Raw genomic sequence first — 16905 nt, forward strand, 5'->3', positions numbered from 1 at the left:
GCCAGACTCATCATCCTGGGTTGTGTCCACTGTGCTCTGGGCTCTTTCCTCAGGGAGCGAGCACAGGGTGGGAGTTTACAGTGGCAAAGTATTAGTACTTATTGTTGGATGTGATCCACATTTGCGTCTGGGACACTAGACAGTGTGAGGTCCGTTAATATCTTACATCTGAAAAAGATAATTTATGCAGCATATATTGTCCCATTTGATTTCTTTTGACTATCAAGGCATTATTCTAATCAAAGGGTTGTTACTTGGCCAATAAGATGCTTCAGTCTAGATTGTATGAATCTTTGTTTAGAGATGATTTTCAGACTCTACAAAGACCCACTTGTATTCCTCTAGGACGGAGGAGTAGAATATCCCAATTCAGAAAGAAGACCAGAGTTGGGGGGATTTAAATACAAATCCTGGCTCTAAGCCTCAGATTCCATAGAATATATGGATCATGTTCTCTGCCCAACATTGTAGTGAGAATCAGACAAGCCAACCCTTCTGAATAGCCACAGTGCATGGCACACAGATTGCATTTGCTTGTCCCATTCTAGAGCACAAACACCCCCCAACCCCCATGTCAAGATGCTCGCTGCCACACTGCAGTTCTTTTCCCCAGATGGCCCCTGAGTGAGAAAGTATTTCTTATGGCCTTGTTATTATCGGTGTTTGTTTTTTAATCATGGTGGTTGTGACTTGGGATTGTTGGTTTCCACTTCTAATAAATATTGTGGTGTTACTTGATTATTCAATTTAATATTGTGCCATATTATTCCATCATAGCTGTTTAACGGTGTCATTAAAAAATAGTCTTATGTTGATGAATGTACCTGCTGAAATTTAACCTTTTTACTTTTTAAAAAATTCTCTGTTAAATGATTAAGTTCTGAATTAGATGTATTTCCCACAGTGATAAAGTTCACTGTGAATGAGGCAGGGCAGGTATTCCAGGTACCTGGGCACTTTGGGAAACCAGGACTGACTGGTACTTTTATTCCGTTATGAATTGTCTACCTGACAACCAGCAGTTAGCGTCTAATCAGGCAATATTAGGTTGGATCCCCTGGAGGTACTGAATCTCAGTTAGTTTGCATGGATACAAGGAGGAGTTGGAGTACCCTGTATTCAACTGGAGAGGATTAGTAGAGATTTTTATCCTATGACTACAGTTAGAAAATCTGGGACTTCACGTATCTCTGTTATATCTGCACAGATTCCCTCACAGTAAACCATCTCTTTGATTTCAGATCTTAAAGTTCTCTTCCCTGATCTTTCAGGTGGAACGGCATGATATGAACACCCTGAGTCTACCCCTCAACATCCGCCGAGGAGGGTCAGACACCAACCTCAACTTTGATGTACCAGATGGCATCCTGGACTTCCACAAGGTCAAACTCAGTGCAGATAGCCTCAAACAAAAAATTCTAAAGGTAACAGAGCAGATAAAAATTGAGCAAACATCCCGGGATGGCAATGTTGCAGAATATCTGAAGCTGGTCAGCAGTGCTGACAAGCAGCAGGCCGGCCGTATCAAACAAGTCTTTGAAAAGAAGAATCAGAAATCAGCTCACTCCATTGCCCAGCTGCAGAAGAAGTTAGAACAGTACCATAGAAAGCTCAGGGAGATTGAACAGAACGGAGCCTCCCGAAGCACAAAGGACATTTCCAGAGACAACCTGAAGGAAATCCAGCACGCCCTGAAAGATGCCAACGCCAAGTCCCGAACGGCTCCCCACAACATGGAGAGCAGCAAATCCAGCATGCCGGGGGTGTCCCTCACTCCTCCTGTGTTTGTCTTCAATAAGTCCAGGGAGTTTGCCAACTTGATCCGGAATAAGTTCGGGAGCGCCGACAACATCGCTCACTTAAAAAATTCCTTAGAGGAGTTTAGGCCCGAGGCTAGTGCCCGCGCCTACGGGGGCAGCGCCACCATTGTCAACAAACCTAAGTATGGCAGTGATGATGAGTGTTCGAGCGGCACTTCCGGCTCCGCAGACAGTAATGGGAACCAGTCCTTCGGGGCCGGGGGGACGGGCACGCTGGACAGCCAGGGGAAGCTCACCATGATCCTGGAGGAGCTGAGAGAGATCAAGGAAACCCAGGCACAGCTGGCTGAGGACATCGAGGCACTGAAGGTGCAATTTAAGAGAGAATATGGTTTTATCTCTCAGACCCTCCAAGAGGAGAGATACAGGTATTTCAGATTGTTCTCTTGGAATTCTTTTTAGACGTAGATCGCTAACTGCAGACTGATTTCTTGAATGTCTAAGAAGCTGGTGGTTGTCTTTTTCCATAAACTTGGCATTTGTGAGCCAGTAGTTCTTCCTCATACTTCACAATTCTGAGTTTTATAATTTCTGACTTAGAGCTTGATAGTTGAGCGTTCACTTCTGCAGCGCATATACTAAAATTGGAATGATAGAGATGTGTGGGTTTGTTCAAATATCACTATATAGTCTGTGACTTATGTGCTTATTAAGTTGATTGAATAGACTTTATAAAAAGTTCATTATACTAATTCATAGATCTGTATTTCATTTTGCTCCATAATAAATGCCAATAAAAAAACGACTTCATTGTCCAACAAGATAGGTTTTATTTAGTACCTAAATTTTAAAGTTTTTATATAGCATTTTTTATAGGTACTGTATTTTGCTCATTCAACCTTTCACCCTAAATATAGAGCTTTCAAGAATTAACTTGAGATTCAAGTATCAATTTAAATCTTGTGGATTTTATTTGCTAAATTTGAAAGTCAAGTGTTTTTCAGGCTAACATATTTATCGCTTATTAAGTGTGTATGGCTAAATATGAAGTGATATCCCACCATTTTCTCAATAAAAAGATCCCCCAAAAGATTTTTGAGCAAAACGTATGTTAACTTCTAAAAATGTAGATTAAAAAAGTGAGTGCCTGTCACATACTGTAACATTTGCATTTAGAATTTAGCTTGCATGCTGTTTCATATCTGATATCTGGTTTTATATCATGTTCATTTAGAAATGAGACTTTTTTTTCAACTCATGATTTATGTAACAGTTTTTTTTAACTTTCTGACTTGGGTATCTTTGTCACATAAGAACTATTTTTGAGTCACAGCTTTTCCGGATTATATTGCCATTAATTTCATCTCAATGGTTTGTCTAAATTCAGGTTTTACCCCAAGTCACAGGTATCCATTTATGTAAATTTAGGGTAGTTTGTTTTCATGTTTCACATAATTATTGATGTTTGATTCTTAGCCTTCCTACTGCTTACTTGAAGAGATCTCCAAAAGGCTATTCGCGGTACCAGCATCAGACAGCTGTAAAGTCCTATCTGATAATAGTCATTAAATATATATTGTTTTCTTATCTCTTTTTTTTTAAATGATTCTATCAAGTGACCTATATAAGTATCTAAAAATGGCAGTGGTCAGAGTCATTCAAGGCTGATGCATCTTCCCCAAATAGTGCTGCTTATTTCATTTTTAAAAAAATTATGATTTTAACTATAAAATAAATCCCTGTTCTCTGAAGGGGTGGGAGATGGGAATAGGAGTCTTTGTATTTCTGTTACATCAGATTTATTCTTTTGGAAATGCCACTTGATACACCATGTACAATTTGTAATACGTAATTTTTTTTATTGGCATTTAAGTTCCAAAAGCTGGAAAGTGTGTTCAGTTTAGCACTGGGAAATGGTAGAATTAGCTTGAGTATAAAGGTTAGCTCTTTCCTTATAGTCTCTGAATGAGAGCTGTGACTGCCAACAGGTAGGCACAGTAGGGTGCAGATGAGGGAGGGGCTATCAGAGTTCCAGTGAGGCCTTGCCTGGGGCCACATCCTGGATAGTCTTGTCTCCTGACCCGCCATGGTAAATGTACCAGCCAAAAAGAAATGTCCTGTCATCAGTGCTGCCAGCCAAGTTGCTAATCTGATGTGAGTGTAAAAGCCAGGTTTGGTTTGCATTAAACCTCAGCAGTGAGGACAGAGTCAAGACCACAGAGACCAGTCCTTTCTAGAGCCGGAATTCAGTGTTAACCCAACAGCAGGTTCTCCACACTCTTTTGAAAACCTGGTCTGCCAGGGGATGGAAGCAAACGGGGCAACGGCGGCGGTAAGATAAAAAGGATGTCCTGCTAGAATGTGCTGATGGGGGCCTTTGAAATGTCGCACTCAGTCAGTTCCTCTCTTTGCAAAGGTACGAGCGACTGGAAGACCAGCTCCATGACCTGACCGACCTGCATCAGCACGAGACAGCCAACCTGAAACAGGAGCTGGCCAGCATTGAGGAGAAGGTGGCCTACCAAGCCTACGAGCGGTCACGGGATATCCAGGTACCTTTCCTCTTGCTGTTTGACACGCCCCCTGGATCTCCCCAGCCTTCAATTCATTTAAAAAACTAAAGTGTCTCACTGTAAGCCCCATAGGAACTTCTGGCACTGGAGGAAAATGTTTTCTCTGCACAAACATTTCTTCTCCACCTCATTAACCCCATCAGCTCATGGTATTGATTTCTGAGTAAGGAGGCTGAACTGAGTAAGGAGGTTTACCTTCTGCCTAAATTAATTACCACATATTATTATCTACCCCAAGCCCATCACCTATATCTTTCCCTTCCTCCTACCACCACAATTTTTAAAATGTTTTAGACATGATAGAGACCCTGCCTTTAAGAAGGATCTGTAAGAGCCTGCCTGGGTGGGGAGTCAGGATTAGTTCAGCTGCCCTCCAGCTCAAGACACCATGAACAAGGGCCAGCTTACATGGCATAGACTGAGAACCACAGAAATTTAGATGCTCTGGGTCTCCTGTTTACCAACTGTGTGGCCCTGAACAAGCCTTAAGTCTGTCTGCTCATTTGTAAAATAAACGCTTTCAGGTTTGTAAGAATTATAAGCACTTGTATGTGTATCATATGCCAAGCCCTCACAAACCACTAGACTTGTGTCTTTTCTTCCCAATCACTCCTCACAGCTACCTTTTATGTAGGTCCTATTACTCTCCCCATTGGTCAGATGTGGAGACTTAGGCCCAGAGTGGTTAATTGACTGGAACAAGGTTTTTCAAGTAGTCCTGAGTGAATGACTGTCCTGGAGAAGGTAGGGCTCAAAGGGGTGGGTGGAATAGGGGTAGGTGGAAGGAAGAGGTAACTGGGTCAGGATGAACAATGGTGTGTTCCAGCTTTTATGTGCTCTGGTGCTATAAGGAAACAGGATCTCTTTCCTCTCCCACCCAGTTCTACTGAGATACAATTGACATAGAACTTTGTATTAGTTTGCGGTGTACAGAATAATGATTTGATGTGTATATAGTGCAAAACGAGTTCCATTAACATGCATCACCTTGCAGTTACCTATTTTTTTCTTGTGGTAAGAGCTTCTAAGATTCATTCACCTAGTAGTTTTCAAATATGCAACACAGTATTGTCCATTCTAGTCACCAGACTATGCATTCCATCCCCAGTGCTTGTTTATCTTATACCTGAATGTTTATACCTTTGGACTACTTTTACCCATGTCCCTTACCCTTCACTGCCTGCCTGTCAACCACTAACGGCTTTGCTGCTGCTTTCAGTTTGGCTGTTTTAGATTCCACATGTAAGTGAAATTATATGGTATTTTTTTTTCCTCTGTCTAATATTCTTCATATAGCAAAATGCCCTCAAGGTTTTTCTTTGTTGTCTCAAATGACAAGATTCCTTTTTATAGCCACAAATTCCTTTTTATGGCCGCCTACTATCCCATGTACAGTCATGTACTATATAACTATGTTTCAAGGATGGACCACATACATGACAGTGGTCCCCATGTATAACCTAGATTCCTGGAGGGCTGTGCCATCCATGTTTTTATAAATATTTCTCAGAATGTATCCCCTCTATTAAGTGACACATGACTGTATACCATGTTTTCTTTATTCAGTCATCTGGAGGTGGACATTTAGATTGTTTCCATGTCTTGGTTATTGTAAATAATGCTGTAGTGAAGGTAGGGGGTGGGGGCAGATACCTCTTTAAGATAGTGATTTCATTTCCTTCCCAGAAGTGGAATTGCTGGATCATATGGTAGTTCACTTTTTAATTTTTGAGGAACCTCCAAACCTTATTCCATAGTAGCTGTACCAATTTATGTGCCCATTGATTACTTTAAAAAAAGTGTCTTCTTCAAGAAATGCTCAGCTTCTTTTGTACAAATTTCCTTTATAGGCAGTGTTCTGAGGGCTACTGGTACTTTGTATCCTACTTTCCAAGGAAGAAAACTGAAACAAAGATTTCCCTCCAGTGACTGAGCTGGAATTCTAGCTGCCCATGTTTTGTTCCACTCTGTGATGAGGGCTGATCATATGCTAACCCCAAATGTCACCATAAACAATTCTAGGAGCCAGAGCATCAGAGCTGGTAGGAAATGTTTGCCTCTGAAAACTGTGATACAGAAGACGGTTGGGGGATTCTGCCATGCCCTGGGCTAGGAGGCCTAACCTCCCTGCCAGCTGGTTTTATTATTTAAAATCAGTTTAAATGTTAAGTGTTGCCAGGTGAGCAGTGTGGTCAGTATGGTAGAACATTCTATTTTAATAGAGCATGTCTGGGATGCCAGGGGAATGTCTGAGTATGTGGTTTTCTTATTTAGTGCGATGGTTTGGGCTAATTTTGTTCTTCCTTTTTTAAAGAAAGTACTTATGGGATGAAAGGGTAAGATAAAGGAACAGACTTCACAAGGGGAGCTTAAAAATCAGAAGAGTTCATTTCAACATTTTCTGGCTTCATCTCCAGCTCAGAAGTACAAAGGGGGACATCCTTGTGAGTGACTGGAGGGGGTTTTCTTGTCCAGAGAACTACCATATACTGGCTCAGTGGACCTCAGCTTCCTCATCTGTAAATGGAGATGTTATTGGACTCTGCTTCAGTAGGCTATCAAAAATATTTAATGGGAAAATACTTAACTGAGTGCTAAAGTCTTTCCCTGACACATTATAAGCAGTCAAAAAATATTATATTCTTACAGTCAGGGGACGGATTAGTATAGGTGAGGTAGCTGTTGCCTACAGACAAGCAAGGCTTTTGTTTTTAAGCAGCTGAGTTTTGTCTTTTTACCCTGCATTCCCAATTAAAAGTGCTGAAAAGATAATCTTTCTTCTTTCCTTGTCCCCCGTAAGTTAAATCTGGACCCAAGGAAGAACTAAAAATTGTGGAGCTGAAAAATACTTATGTAAACTATTGGACATTAATAAACAAAGTGAGGCTTCTGAGGTTAAAAGGATGGGAGATAAGGAGAAAGGGTCAAGCAAGCTAGGAGGGACAGTGGTGGCAAAGATTGAAAATAAATTAACTTTATTGCCCGAAAAGTCTTTTGGACATTTTGCTTGAGGTTGCATTTCATTTGCAGACCCACTTGCCTGGCATCTTGGTTTAAACAAAAAGACTTTTTGTAAGACTGAATATCTCTTAGTGGATGCTTTGACTAAAATTCCTTGCAATTCAAACTTAATTTCCTTGGATTTTTCTTTTGGTAAAAAAATTTGACAGAAGTACCAGGATCTGTCTGTTTCTATATGTAACTCATCGCTCTGATCAAAGTTGAATGGCTCTGCCTCAAAAGTTAATCTTCTGGGCCTCCCTGGTGGCACAACAGGTTGAGCGCTGCACTGTGAAGCTGTCCACAGCCTATGCAGTGTGGGTTCGATTCCCAGCCAGCCAGGGAGATTCCCACATGGCACAGCAGCCCTCTGCAGTGTCTTTGGTCCTTCTGCCTGTTCTGCTCTCCGCTCTGTCTCTGGTGAATCCTCTCACCCTCCTGTGCCTCTGGCCTGTCCCCCAGCTCTTGTACAAAAATAAATCTTTAAAAAAAAAAAAAAGTTAATTATCTGGTTCTATCACCGTTTCCCTGCCATGTCTGAAAGGGAGGAAACCACAGGCCATTGTTGGAAGGAACGTGATTCTGGGGCACATGCCTGGGATGGTAGAAAGTCTGCGCTTAGAATGTGAAGATCTGCGAATGTTATCCTTTTTGTTGGTAGCCTGTACAATTGGAAGTTACTATAGCAACAGAGAACCCTGTTCTTTGGCCCTTCATGCCTATTCACCAGAAGAAAAGCAAATCAATGTTGGAGCCATTATGTTTGTTTAAAACCTGGAAAGATAGCCATAATTTAATTGAGCAAACACCTATTGGTAAATGAGTTTTAGACAGCAGCCTAGTAAACTAAAACGGGCTCATTGTACTGCTGCTGGTTGGGCCCTCTTCTCCTCCAGAGGTGAAGGGTTTTTCTCTCAAACCTCCAATTCAGGCACTAGCACCAGTTTCTCCCGCGTTCAGCCAGTGTGTGATGCCTGCTTCCATGCCTGCCGCTGGCTCCACGCCAAGGAGCACAGCTACAGCAAGACAGCTCGGCCTCTGTCCTCACAAAACTATGGATTCTTGCTTGGGGTGGTGGGCTCAAGACTCTGATGAGTCTGGGAAGGCTTCCCTCAGGACCTGATAATCCAGGTGAAGTGTGAATGGGAGATTGACAGGGGAGAAGAAGGGAGTGAGCAGGCAGAGTACACAGCATGTGCAAAGGCCCCAAACATGTGCCTTTTCAGAATTTAAAATAACTACTGTGGCCAGAACACAGTGAGGGCAGTGGGGGCCGGCATTAAGTGGGACAGGAGAGCGTGGCTGGGCCTGGGCCGTGTTCAAGATTTCTCACTCCCTCATGAAAAGAAGTGACATCAGATCAGTATCTTTCAAAGATCGCTTGGACTGCTGTGGGGAGTAAGAAGTGTAAGGAAATTAGCAAAGTTTATTGCAGGCAAGACTGGTGACACAGACTCTGTGCGAGAAACATGAATCAGTTGAGTCAGACACTGAATGTTGCCCCAGTGGGTTTGGGTGATGGACTGTGCGAGGACAATGCCATTCTCAGTAGTGGAAAGGACTAGTAGCTGGCGATTCTGCCTACTCTGTGGCTGAAAGTAGTCAATTCACAAAGTGAAACCCCAACCATCCTCCAAATTGTCCCCAAGGCCACCAACAGATGCAGTGTCCTTAAGCACTTTATTTAAATACAGGTGGAGCCAAAATACTTAGCCATAATTCCTCATGTGTTGTACTTTGTGCTTGCTCACCCTATCCACGAATAACAGGATGAAATGAGTCTGGAGAGTCTTGCTTGTGTCGTCATCATACTGTGTCCACCATCATCATCGCTGTCGGTTCAGCCATGTGAAGCCACCTGGTCAGCCAGCACTGAGCTGGGGGCTTGTGTCCACCTGAACCCAGGCTCCCGGGCTGCCCGTGATCTCAACCGCTCTCTCCCTCTTGCCCACAGGAAGCCTTAGAATCCTGCCAGACTCGCATTTCCAAGCTGGAGCTCCACCAGCAAGAGCAGCAAGTCCTGCAGACCGACACCATGAATGCCAAAGTCCTCCTGGGGAAGTGCATCAACGTGATCCTGGCCTTCATGACCGTCATCTTAGTGTGCGTGTCCACCATCGCCAAGTTTGTCTCGCCCATGATGAAGAGCCGCTTCCACATCCTCGGCACCTTCTTTGCTGTGACTCTGCTCGCAATATTTTGTAAAAACTGGGACCATATTGTGTGTGCCATAGAAAGGATAATAATACCCGGATGAAGCCACTGGTTCCAGTTCTCAAAATCTTTCAGATTTTTATTTTAATGAAAACTCTGTGCATATTACCAAATTTTTTTAATGAACGTTTGTGCCAATGGAGGATTCCAAGAAGGCCTGGGCTGCGCGTTGTAAATAACCACAATTCTCTTAAATCAGTAGCGGTCGCCAGCTCAGTCCCTGTACTTGGTTAATGTGAATCTGTTTCAAAGCCCTCCCTTCCTTGCTCACTGCCTTAATCAAACCAGATTTCCTGCCCACCTGACTAGCACAGCTTGGCAAACTTCTGGTTATTGAGCACTTGGCATAGTGGCCCAGAAAGAAGGGATTTTAAATCTCTCTCAAATCTGTCAAAATTGAACTTCACTGTTAGTGACTGCATTTTCCCTGAGTCCGGTAAGCACCCAGGAGGTAGCAGGACTGGGCAAGGGAAGAGGCACAGGTGTGACTGTGCTGAGCACCTGTGACCTGTGAGAGCACAGTTCATGCCCTGTGCCCCATTCCACTGGTCCCAGGTGACCAGAGGTTCCCTGTGCACCCATGTCCGTGGTGGCTAATTGTATGTTACTGTCTATAACGTGGAACTCTTCTAACACACCTGTTCACCCATCAGATGTCTAACTGGGTATTGTTCTGTTGCACTTTAAATGATAAGACACAGGATTTATGAATGGGGCTTTTGCCGCCTTATACCCAAGGAGCCCCACACCCGAATTGCCTGCCCATTGAATGCCCTGCCTTCAAAGTATGCAGAAATGCTTCCAGATCTCTCATCAAACTGTGGCTTTAACATTCATTTGGGGTCTGGTAAACACTAGCCGGGGAGTTTGTTTCAGCAAATCTGAACTGTGACAAACCCCCCTGGAGGATGGGATGCACTTTATTCCCTGTGGGGGCTCGCAGAGCTTACTCAGTAAACAAGAACAAGTGTTGCTCTCATTGAAGGGGTTTCCCTCTAAGGACAGCAGAATCATAGTGTGTAATGCTGCAGTGCACTGAGGCAGGAATGCTGGAAGCAGGTGGAAATTAGGACCCTAAAAGGACCAGCAAGAATAAAATAAATTTGACACAGTGTCTAACCCCAGATGGCACAGTGTCTTACTGAAATAGGTTCTAAGGTGAGAGAATGTGCACACTTCCCAGAAGTTAACATCTGGGGCCTGCTTGGCAGATGCCAGTCATTGTCTTCAGCCCAGAGGATACTTTTCTTCAAATTTCTTTCTCTGTGTACATAAAGGAAGACATCTGGGAGACTTGAATGCAAATTGTTGTTCAGCCCCACCTCCTGCCAACACTGTCCTTTGCTGACGGCGTAGATGTATGTTAGTGTACATTTTCTTCTGGAAGACATCAAAATCACCTGATATAAATTAGGTGTGATCTTTTACAAATAGCTGCTTTTAGGGAAATTTCCTGAAACAATGTGATGATGTGCTCTGGTTTGAGAGAGTGGAATAGTTGAATATTTGGTAGACGTTTGGTGTGTGTGAGAGACTCATACAGCTTAAGCCTTCTATTTTAAGTTTACAATTCAGTGGTTTTTGTGCACAAACTATCAACTGTCATTCCTATCTAGCTCCAGATTCAAGCTTTTCAAAACCAATTAAAAAGTTTCTTTAAAATCTCGGGTTATCAAGTATTTTGGATTTAAGAAAGAGGGAGTTATATTCCCAACCCCCCTCATGGCTGGCAGACACCCCCTTGGTCTCCCAACGTGCCTATAAATACACTGTGATCCATCAAATCAAGGGGACAGAAATGGAGTCCAGGGAGGAGGGGAGGATGGAAAGTGTGCTTCCCTGTGACTTGTCGTTGTCGTGGCCAGCCCGACCTGTTCCCCTTGACCTGTGGGCATCAGCCTCCACGTGGGCTGGAGACTGATTGTAACATATATCCTGGAGTCCACCAGGGCCTGGGGTAGGCTCCTCTTGATCTCTGAGTCTTTCTCAGGTACCTTGGACATGCCAGGGGTCAGGGTAGGTGTAGAAGCTGCTTTTAGAATGAGATTGCTTGAGGTCAAGACTCTGAGGCAGTCCAAGGATGCTCAGGCCTCCTGGTGCCACCACACTCCACCTCCTTGCTCAGCCTAACAGGTTTGCTTTGCTAAATCCCAGGCTAGTGGTCAGTGTGTCTTCTTCCCAGAGAGAGAAGTAGAGAAGAAAATGGAAAAAGCATAGCTCTCCCCCTCCAGTCTGCAGCTGTCAACAGAAACTTCTAGAAACTGTCTCTGTTCTGAATATGGTAAGGACCTAAATCATCACACCTGATCATAAATTCTTTTCAAAGAATTCAGATTTCTAGTGATTCTCATTAGATATCGAATAACTTTTCATTTTGATATGATCAGCCTACATGGCGTATTTATTTTAGTGTCTTGTTGAAAGTTCGTGAAGCTTTTTAATAAGATAATACACTCCGTGGAGACTCTGACTCTCAGCAATTTATCCTTTCCTAATGAAGAAACCCTCTGCTAGTTATTTGCTACATAAGGAGATTAAATAAAATTTTATAAATATTCCATTAAAAATAGTGATCCAGCTAGAACATATCCTAGAATGAGATTTTTTATTTACATGTAAGTCAGCTAATCCTTTTCCCCCACTTTCATTAATAGTAAACATCTTGTTCATAGCTGAAGAGGAAAAACAGCTGTTACTGAGGGATATAGGATGCTCAATTCTAGCTCTGGATTTTGTCTATGTATGACATTACTTTCATGATTGCCAAGATAATGAGAGTGTGCTGGGGACAAAACAAAAACTTTAAAATGCTCTTCTGTGGGATTTGAATTGATGATTCCAACTTATATTTTGAGTATGATGAAACCAGAACAAAACATTTTCCCCTCCTGACCCCCCACTCCCCCCTCAAAATTTGAAAACCACAATGAAACAGTAACTAAAAGCACTCTGTTGATTTTGGACTGGCTAGTCCCAAGTTTCCAGCATGTACTATTAGTGGTTTTGCTTGTATGATTTCATCTGTAGGGTGAAAGCTCCTGAATCACCACCCCATGTCATTTCATCTCATAATGTTACTGTCTCTTGCTGTCAATTAGCATCCATGTGGTTTTAGCCCTTCTCCTGCTTTGTTACTTCTTTTCATTTAAATGTTGCCCTTATGTGTATGTTTATGGCTTTGCCTTATTTCTAGCATATCAGGTCTCATTATGAGTCCAATAAAGATGGTGGGGGGCTAGATTCCTTTTATATTATTTGGTTGGATGTTAGATACCAAATTATTTTGCATCAACTGGGAATATTTTTGTATTGAACCCAAATAGAGTTATATTGGTTTGGAAAATATTTAAATATACTTACTAATATGAACATGTGTGATTAAACAACCTATTTTGCATACTTAAACTTTTGAGGAGGAAGAAATTTTAAATTATTGAGTGTTAAAATTATTATTTTAAATACAGGGCTATATCTGTAGAGAGGTGTTTCAAGGAAAAGTTTAGCCCATGTGCTAAAGAAGGAATTGGTCTTAAAAGATAAATCACTGGAAAAAAAAAGAGATTGATCTACTTACATCAAAAGTAGTTGAAACAAAAAATGGTACAGTTCACAAGAGTTTGGGAACCCATGGATACAAAGCAGAATGAACCTTATAATTGTCTGAAGTCTCTACAATTCTTATAAAAGAAGCTGGGAAGAAATGTACCTTGATTGTTTTAGGGATGATCTGTGTGTTGCAATGCTAATTTATTTAAAGCCTATCTGCATTTGTCCTAAGAGGAGTTTTCCAACAAAATGTACTCTGTTTAAGCTCCTTTCGGCAGTTGTTAGTTAACAACTCTGAAAGTAGAAACTGGAAACATGTACTGTGAGATCTGTTGCAGAATTTCCATTTTGTGGAATACTGTGTAGTTCCATGTCAGTCTAAAATTATAAATTCTCTGTAGATCTTCACCCCATTGAAAGCAGGTGCCATTATTTTTTTTAAATAAACACTTGATGTTAGCTTTCACATTAAAGAGCTAGATTTCTTAATTTTTCATATTTGTCAGAGCCCATCTCAGTAGCAGACTTGTGTGTGTGTGTGTGTGTGCAATCAAATTTTAAAAGTAGACTTGGTTTAAGGAGCACTTTCAGGTTCACAGCAAATGACCGGAAAGTACAGATTTCCTGTATACTCCTGTCCCCACTCATGCATAGCCTCTCCTGTCAAACATCCCCCACAGAGAGTGCATTATTACCATCAGTGAACCTATGTTGAACCTACAAGGACACTGAAAGTTCATAGTTTATGTTAGGATTCACTCTTGTTCATTCAGTAGCTTTGGACAAATGTATAATGACATGCATCCAACATTACAGTTACAAAAAATAGTTTCACTGCTATAGAATTCCTGTGTGCTTTGCCCATTCATTCCTCTCTCCCCTCCCACCAATCACAATTCATTTTTAAGCTAATTTTTAGTCTTCTTTAAAGGCAGTTGGTGTGTGATATGCAGCTCCTTCCTCAAACCCTAGTGGGGGTTTATTCACAGTCAGTCCCTAGTACTGGGAAATGTGTCCTCACCTAGTGGAAAGAGGAGGTATGATAGGATGCTAAGGACAAAGCAGAAGCCATCGGGATGCAGAATGAGAAAGATGATGACAGCAGCCCTGTGACAGGTGTGCACATGACCAGTTACAGGAGAGTGAACTTACCCGAGACAGAAGCTCTGCCCTTAGCGGGGTACCTCTTGTTTGGTGCTTGAGTATTTACAAAGCACTTTATTATTCATAATGTGTAACTCATCCGAAGGCCCATGTGGGCATCACTCTCCCTGACACATGGATGAAATTGACACATGAGCTTTTCTCCAGGTCATGGTTAGCGAAGGAGGGAGTGGGGGCCCTCTGAGCTTTGCCTCTTCCTGATCCTGCCCTTTTGGTCCTCTGCCTCCAGGCAATGCAATGTCCTGAGGAGTTTACTGCATCGGTCATTCAGCACCCGCCGTGCACAAAGTAATTAAAATGCTTGGATGATACACGAGTTCACAAATACATGAGCTCATTCTGTGAGCTGGAAAATAGAGCGTATATGGGTCATTGGAAGTGTTAACGTGCAGCAGTTATTTTGCACACCTATTGTTATTTGCTGTATAAAGATACAAATACATAAAATGGAAATGATTGTAGTAAATGTGTGTCCAGCCCAAAACATATTCCCAAATGTTGATTTAGGGAAATCAAGTTAATTTTCTTTATAATATTTTGGTTAGTTGAGTTCTAGGCAAAAAGGTATTGCTATTGGATAAAGCAGTACTTTCTGATTTTGAGTAGCATAGAGGCTAATAAAAAACTTTGTAGACACCTGAGAATGACCACTGTCAACACCTTTCAACTATCTACAGCCCTACGTAGGTGTGAACATGAGAGATAGAAACTTACAGGACACACAGGACCATTCATAGATACGGGATGACAGCTAACGCTCTTTGACCGTTTACTGTGTGCAATGCACTGTGCCCAATTCTCTGCATGCAAAATCAGATGTAATTGTTCTAATACCATTAGGCACCATTATTCCTGAAAAACAGAAGAGGAAATTGAGGTGCAGAGTGGCCAAATAACTAGCAGCACCACATAGTGGGTAGTGGTGGGGGTATAGATTCAGCCCCAAGCTGTGTGACCCTGGAGCCCACACTAGTAACCACTACCCTGCACAGTAACAAGGGATTGAGCAGTTGGCTTCTTGCTCAGTTTCAGGAGCCCTGGAAGGGGTCACCTTAAAGTGTATGTCTGGAGGAGGCAATGCTGTGTTTGGAAGTTGTGCCTTTACACCTTTGCATGGCATGTGCTTTGGTGAGGGCAGGTACCTGAAGCCAGCATCCAAGGTCTTTGTAAAGCCAAGGGCCGACAGACCAGTGGCTGAAGAGAATAGCCTGCTTCTAAAGCAACTTCTACACTTTCCTTTGCTTCCTGAGCTTCTTGGGGTGTGTAATTGGCAGTTGACTTGGCTGAGTATTTATCGGGTTTTTTTGCTTAGCTCTGAGACGGTGAAGTCCCTGGTGGCTTCTGCTTTGTGCTCCATGACATCTGCTACCATCTGTGGTGGCTACCTCTGAAATTTCTCTCCTTGCTAAACCAGCCAGAATCTCTCCCCTGCCAGACCTCTCACTCGACTAACAGCAGGAATGAACGTGAGCCATGTTAACAGCTGTTTTTGTTGGTGGTTACTCTACTCGCCAAGGCATTGGGAATTGGATGTTTTTTTTCCTGTTCTGTTTTAAAATAAGCTACTGAGTAGTACAAAGAGAATTCTTGCCTTGGTAAGCCCTACCAGTTAGAGATGCCATTTGCTGAAGAAATCCCCAGGGGTCTGACTGATTCTTGGACTTGTCTGATTCTTGGACTTCCACATCACCAGCAGTGGTGCTGACAGTTGTCACTGTGGGTTTGCTCCCCAAAGAGATTTTTGATCGCTGTTCCCTTTTACTATCTCTGTAGTTTTAAACCCAGGCCATCTGGCTGCAGGGAACAGAGAACTAAAAGGCTGACTCCAAAATCCAGGCCACAGGCAGCACGTATTACATACCTATACCTTGGGGGCTTGGGCCAGTGGGGCCCTTTCAAACGAAAGCTTGATTCCCACACAGGGAATCTTCCCCAACACATTGGTCAGATTGTTGCAAGGTGACTTCCTGCTGTGCAGCATTTGCCCTTGTCCACAGTCACCCCAGAGAGTCAATGAAAACCATCTATGGAGGCAGAATGTGGGCGGCCCCATCAGTCCATTCAACAAGAATATTTCCTCAAAGGAAAAGCTGGAAGAACCCGGAGGTTGACGGCTGGTGGCCGGCCCTCCCGGCGACTTGGAGAGTGGGCAGCAGCGTGTCACTGGTCATGCTGGAGGCGGGGATCCTGACTGACCTGCTGCACTGAGTGGCCTCGTGGGTGCCCAGTTCACAGAGCGGTTCATGGTCTCCCTGTGATGACCCCTCTCTGCTGGGCCACCTGACGTGCTGTTTGCTGGCCTGCTTCAGTGGACCCGCCTTAGTGGGATCAGACTGAGCCAGCCAGCCCTCCGAGCCTTGCCGCTCCTTGGCAGCTATTTACATTTGGATGTCAGTCAGCACCTGGGTGCTCTTCTCAGAGTTGAGGTGCTGTGAGTCCATGTCATGGAGTGGCTTCTGCAGCCTTACAGGCAGGTGGCAAGTTCAGCTTGAAGCACGGGTGTGTACCCTGGCCTGCTGTCTCATTCACCTGGAGAGATGTCTAACCTCTCAGCATCCCCCTTCCTAAACTACCCAGTGCCTGCAGTAGTGAGGTTCTGGCGGGATAAAGTGCTTACAATGGGCCCTTCCTTCATTTCACGTATTAAC

General features: G+C 43.1%; 1 protein-coding gene across 1 annotated transcript in view; it reads left to right on the forward strand.

Moving 5' to 3' along the window:
- The window catches only part of TMCC3 (transmembrane and coiled-coil domain family 3), a gene marked incomplete at its 3' end in the record, with an annotated part of 70286 nt that extends 60696 nt beyond the window's left edge, over window positions 1-9590 (forward strand). The window contains exons 2-4 of the mRNA XM_084254928.1: window positions 1272-2188; window positions 4177-4312; window positions 9288-9590. Coding sequence (XP_084111054.1) covers window positions 1272-2188; window positions 4177-4312; window positions 9288-9590 — 1356 coding nt within the window. The remainder of the gene's footprint in view (window positions 1-1271; window positions 2189-4176; window positions 4313-9287) is intronic.
- Window positions 9591-16905: the final 7315 nt, after the last annotated feature.

The sequence above is a fragment of the Talpa europaea genome (genome assembly GCF_964194135.1).
Source record: "Talpa europaea genome assembly, chromosome: 15".
NCBI classification, from domain to species: domain Eukaryota; kingdom Metazoa; phylum Chordata; class Mammalia; order Eulipotyphla; family Talpidae; genus Talpa; species Talpa europaea.